At 44.5% G+C, this 6,000-nt stretch overlaps 1 protein-coding gene across 1 annotated transcript; it reads right to left on the reverse strand.

Annotated features, from left to right (window-relative positions):
- Positions 1–3,643: 3,643 nt before the first annotated feature.
- On the reverse strand, positions 3,644–5,278 carry LOC307135915 (zona pellucida sperm-binding protein 3-like). The gene is made up of 4 exons (XM_079832636.1): positions 4,763–5,278; positions 4,586–4,689; positions 3,969–4,513; positions 3,644–3,897 (listed from the first exon to the last, which is right to left on the reverse strand). Exons 1-3 carry the CDS (start codon positions 4,879–4,881, stop codon positions 4,332–4,334), a joined length of 405 nt encoding a protein of 134 aa, XP_079688762.1. The 5' UTR covers positions 4,882–5,278; the 3' UTR covers positions 3,644–3,897; positions 3,969–4,331.
- Between the last annotated feature and the right edge of the window lie 722 nt (positions 5,279–6,000).

Here is a 6,000-nt window from a genome sequence, read left to right on the forward strand (position 1 = left end):
AAAGAGGCAGTCAGAAGTGCCTTACAGCACACTAGATGGATAAAGACTGGCCTTACTCACCCATCGACCAGAAGGTCCCACTGGGGTAGACTGAGTGGACTGGGGGTTGATGTCGCCCAGCAACGTCCCAGCATTAGGACAATGTTGGGGTCGGTCCTCTCCAAAATGCGCACCTCAACATACACAGGCTCCCGCAGGACTTTTGTGACGGGATAATCAGCATCACCGTAGTAGGACGTGTATGCCTCATCCCCTGAGGAAGAAAACCAGCGTTTAACCAGAAACTGCTGCAACCTGGAGTTTTAGAAAATACTTATGCATACTTGGACAGACACTTACCTTCTGCACAGCCTTTGGTGACACATTGACCATTTGCCAGTCTAAGCTCCACCCTGAGGGGTCCAGAAGCCGCTACTGGTGGAGGTGCAGGAACAGTGTTGACCTCCACAACCAGAGCTTCCACAGAAGTAGCAGAGTACCTACACTGGAAGAGAAGCCTAGACAACAAATAGTGAGCTTGTAGCCTTTGTCAAGGATTCATATTTTTTTTTCTAAATAAAATAAAATCCCTACTCAAAATGGCTGTCCCTTGTGATGGAACCAAGTGGTCCGACACCCACTTCATACGAGGAGGTCATTCGGTTTTCATACACCACATATCCACCGTCCTCCTGCAAATAGTAACTGTTGGCATCCAGGCCATTCTAAGCCATGCAGAACAGAACCACAAGCAGCTACTCACCATCATGCTTGTGCCACATGCAGTGACAGGGAACTGGTATATAGCAAAGGAAGGTGTGGATCCCACAGGACTGCAAGGTGGGTCGTTTCCACCCAGGAGACGGACTGAATCCAGGCTCAAGCGAGGTAGTGTAACATCTCTTGCCACCACTACCACAAACTGACCATCTCTTATACACTGGACAGTCACTGGAACAAGGTACAAGAGCAGGTTATTACTGAGGAGTGGTTTAACATGAACACCTTTGCATTGACTCACTCTTACCTGCCTTCCCATAGAAACACTGCTGTCCGTTAAAGCAGCAGTTGATAGCGTCACACTCAGCACCACTGATACCAGGTGGGCCACATTGGATCTGCTCATAATCAGCTACAGCACATTTGTCAAGGGGCTCTGCCTGCGCCACTGGCTGCTTAGACTGAACCTGCTGATGAAACTGTTGACTAGCTTGTTGTTGAACCTGCTGAGGAAACTGTTGACTAGCTTGTTGTCGAACCTGCTGAGGAAACTGTTGACTAGCTTGTTGTTGAACCTGCTGAGGGAACTGTTGACTAGCTTGTTGTTGAACCTGCTGAGGGAACTGTTGACTAGCTTGTTGTTGAACCTGCTGAGGATACTGTTGACTAGCTTGTTGTTGAACCTGCTGAGGATACTGTTGACTAGCTTGTTGTTGAACCTTCAGAGGAAACTGTTGACTAGCTTGTTGTTGAACCTTCTGAGGAAACTGTTGACTAGCATGTTGTTGAACCTTCTGAGGAAACTGTTGACTAGCATGTTGTTGAACCTTCTGAGGAAACTGTTGACTAGCTTGTTGTTGAACCTTCAGAGGAAACTGTTGACTAGCTTGTTGTTGAACCTTCTGAGGAAACTGTTGACTAGCTTGTTGTTGAACCTTCAGAGGAAACTGTTGACTAGCTTGTTGTTGAACCTTCTGAGGAAACTGTTGACTAGCATGTTGTTGAACCTTCTGAGGAAACTGTTGACTAGCTTGTTGTTGAACCTTCAGAGGAAACTGTTGACTAGCTAGCTGTTGAACCTTCAGAGGAAACTGGGGCAGATTACTCCACTGTGGAACAGCATGACAAAAAGCACAAAACCACACACAAAGTGCCAGCGATTGAACAGCACACCAGCTTCCTGCCATTGTTCAACAGCTAGTCACACTGTTGAGATGATGCCCTTTGGTCTTTTTGTATTCTACAGATTTTGGCTAATTAACGATAATCCCTCCCTCTTCATGAACAGTCATGATTCTCCAGACTTGCCCAAATGGGAGCTTATGCTACCAGAAAATTCTCATCAAAATGATACGCATGTGATGTAGGCCTATATTGACTCCAATTAGTCAGATTTGTCATATTGAAGACAAATAAAAAGGTTCATGCTCAGGTTTGCTACTGGAGCTTGCCCAAAGTACTTTGGGTAGATGTTTGGTGCATTCCGCTTTGCTTGTAGACATGCAGAAATGCTAACTAGCATTACTACTTTTACAATATCTTTATATGGCAGAAATAGTAAGAGTAGTCTGTAGTTCCAAATTTAGCAACACACTCACAAACCTCCCTAAGCACTTCCCCTCGGGGCAATCCCTGTCGCCAGTTTGAAGTGTTCCACAAGTGGACAAGAGAGGTTTATGTGGACAGACCTTCGACTCCTTAGACAGAGGGGACCAGTCTACTCATATATACTTTAATTACAAAATAAATGTAACCGTAATCAGTTACTTATGAAAATGTTCATTATTACAAAGGGGGTTACATCTGAATATTTTCTGTAAAAAGCTAGGATATGTTGAATAATATGAATTTGTTGCTTTGCCTGTGCAGGATGCCTCTTGCCATTTACAGTGTTTTTTTTATATCCAATTGCTAGGACCCATTTCTCAATACTTAGGTCACTTTTTCAAAACTCTTCACACAGTTCTCCTAACAAACTTTCAGCTCGGCACAGCAGATCATTTCACATTCAAAATGCACTAAAACTACCAAAACACAATTCTTTCCCCTAGCAAAGGTTTTCAACCAACACGCACACACACTTTGTCAATCCCCAAACGGACGAGGCGTTTATACTTGACGCACTCGCCGTTGTACTATTCTGTGAAACGACAGAGGGCGACTCGGAGAAATTGTTCTATAAACCATCAGGAAACAGCAGTGAGAGAAGAATGTAGCTACACAGGTGACCATATTTATTTGAATAAACTTCACCAAAAACCACACTACAAAAGAATCGTGTAAAACTCAGTACCCCGAAAGAAAGTGAAATATGACAACCTGCCCCATAGGTGGGGCACATTAACATGACAGCTTGATGTTATCAGATACAATCAAATAAAACAACAAGACAAAATACAAATTAACTTTCAAATAAAATATACTAATTTCTTCTGAACATTGACTGTCATTCTTTCCTCAATAGAATAGCATAGTTCTAATAGGGGCACATTGTAACAGTTACAACATGCCCCACCTGTGCAACTGGGATTTAAACCCGTCTAGTGTCTTCTGCTGGTTAGAGCAGCATTAAAAGAACTCTCAACTTGGTCTTATTTTCAATAAACTTAAGAAATGTACGTCTGTTATGTTAAATGTTCAGTGAGAGCGTCCAAAGAATTATTAATTGGTGCAGTTTCTCTAAATAATGTTGATATGGCAACTAGTAAATACATTAGGTTTCATCATCCCGGCATGTGTGGAAAGTTAACCTGTTACAACTAGCCCCGCGTTTAAATTCCAGACGGAGAAAAAGAATAACTTCTGTACCTCTGCAAGTCACATAGCATGCAGCCATAGGGTTTCAGACTAAATGGGACTTGCGAAGGTACAGTCAGTTCCACCACATTTGCAGAATAAGGCACTCTTTCCAGGTCAAAAGCAAAGTGACAAGTCAGATACAAGCAAGGATTGATGTCAGTTTTATTGAGAAACTTTCTTTTGCCCTTGAACAATTACAGGACCAAGTGTGGCCTTGCCTTCCCACTGAACACCTAGAGAGAAGAAAAAGAGCAAAGTTAGGAGCACTTAAAACATCAAAAGCAACCTTAAAGCAAGAGCTACCGACCTCCATAGGGAGAAGCAGCAATTCCACCATCAGGACCACATGTTGAGTCACAGCAACCACAAACTTGGTCATTTCCATCAGCAGCAAACCACCTGCAACAAGACAAAGCACTTTCAACATGAGCAAAGTCAGCTTTTTAAAAAAAAGAATAAGTGCAACGTACCCATTGGCAAAGGAACAGGATTTGCGCTGAGCGTCACTGGGTGCAGAAGCAATAGTTGCCTTCAGAACACATGTTATGTAGATCTACAAGGGATGACAGACAAGTCAGAAAACCAAAGCAGATGGGAAGAGAAGTCGAATTAACTCTTGTGGTACATACAGAAGGACTGGTGCTCTCCTGGAACATGAATGCCTCCAGCTGGAACTGGATCTTGTCAACCTGGGACCGAGGCATGAAGCGGGAGCTGGAAGCTGTAGCCTTGGCATCCACAAAGCACCTGACGACAAAGTCACCACAAAGAGCAACTCATGAAGGTTTAAAAAGAGCAAACAAAACAGTCCTATAGCATCAAGAGCCATGACCTTACCCATGATTCTCAATGAAGGAATATCTCGGAAGGGAGTTCACGTCAGGCACTTGAGTGGCCACACAGCTGTCCACAAACACACGCAGAGGCACATGATTGTACTGCTTCACAGATGCCTCGATGTTAATAACGCCACCCAGGAAATAGGAGTATGAAGGCCTCTGGTAGGACCAATCGTCTACAAAAGAGAAGGAACACCCTAGGAAGAGCCACATTTGCAAGGTCGAAGGTCCAAAGAAAGTGCACTTACCCAGCATGAGCTTCAGGGAGAACATCAAGACTTCTTCACCAACCTTGGTTGAGGCATAAGGGACCCATGTTGGCCTCAAGGCATCACTGCTTACATTGTGTAGCCTGTGGTTCATGAAAGTACCCATTAAATGGTCTCCCAGTTGCACAAGCAGTGAAAGTCACAGAGGCCACTTACCTTTGATAGTGGCATTGAACGCCAACAATTGCACCATCGGCCCGGGTAATCGGAGTACCTGCAAGAGCCTCAGGGGTGTAGGTAAGAGAGAAGGTGTAGACAAGCTCATCCTCATTCATCTGTAAGAGATTGTAGTTAAAACAAGACAGTTCCTCATGAAGGTGTAATCATTATTATGAATGAGAGAAAGTGCATTGTGCAATACAGTGGACAAACACTTCAAGCAGGAGAAAACAACTGCAGAGCTTAAAACAAACATTTCTTAAGGCCCGTTCATACCAATGCATATGCCAGCTGCCCTGGCATTGCAAATACAACATACAACAGCAGTGTGAACTGACGGTCCTTGAAGAGGACTTTGGATATCCTCAATTTGAACAAACAACCGATTAAGATTTAGGAGTTCTTACCATCTGCACGCTGTTGCAGTCCTGTAATTCATACTCAAAGAGGAGCACCCTAGACTCAGAGTCCTGACCAGCAACAGGACATCCACCTAAAGACAGACCAGTTGGCTGGATCAACTGACCATTGCTAAACAAGTCCTGCTGGACTTCTACAAGAACCCGGTTCTCTCCGCATTGAACCGCTACGCTGCTGGGAGTCACGGGTTGCCTCAACTGGAAGTCCACCGCCAACTCGCTCTGCACCTCGGGAACGACGGGATACCTCCAATCCAAAGGCTTCACTGGACCCTGCAACAGCTGCTTCTCCTGAAGGCCAAAAGGCTCCTGTGCAAGGCCTCTGGAGGCAGGACCCAAAGGACTCTGAAATGGAGAAGCCACTTGCAAAGGATTCCAGAGCTCTGGAGCAGAAAAGGCAGGACTTCTGAAATCTGGATCTGATTTTTGCCCCGTGCTTCTTGGACTTTGACTGTGCATCAAACTTCCCCATGCATCAGGCAGATCAAACACAACCATCACAACCACCACTAACACACCTCTCAGAAGCCCCATCCTAGCAAACTTGGACACAAATGCCACAACACACACCAGTGCTTGGCTTTGCCATTTTGTACAGCTTTGAATGAAGGTGGCTCATCCCCTTTTAGTTGAATTGATTGCCTTTGATTCTCCTCTGGACCTGTAGAGTTTATATGCATCTCTGGGACCCACAGGGATCTGCACAATTTGTATGTCTCTCTTATCTGACAAATCGAGGGGGACATTTACATGACACCATTTTCAAATGAAACTTTAAATGCATTGTGTTCATTTACACAACAACAGTGCTTTGTG

Source organism: Gobio gobio, assembly GCF_949357685.1.
Source record: "Gobio gobio genome assembly, chromosome: 13".
Taxonomy (NCBI): domain Eukaryota; kingdom Metazoa; phylum Chordata; class Actinopteri; order Cypriniformes; family Gobionidae; genus Gobio; species Gobio gobio.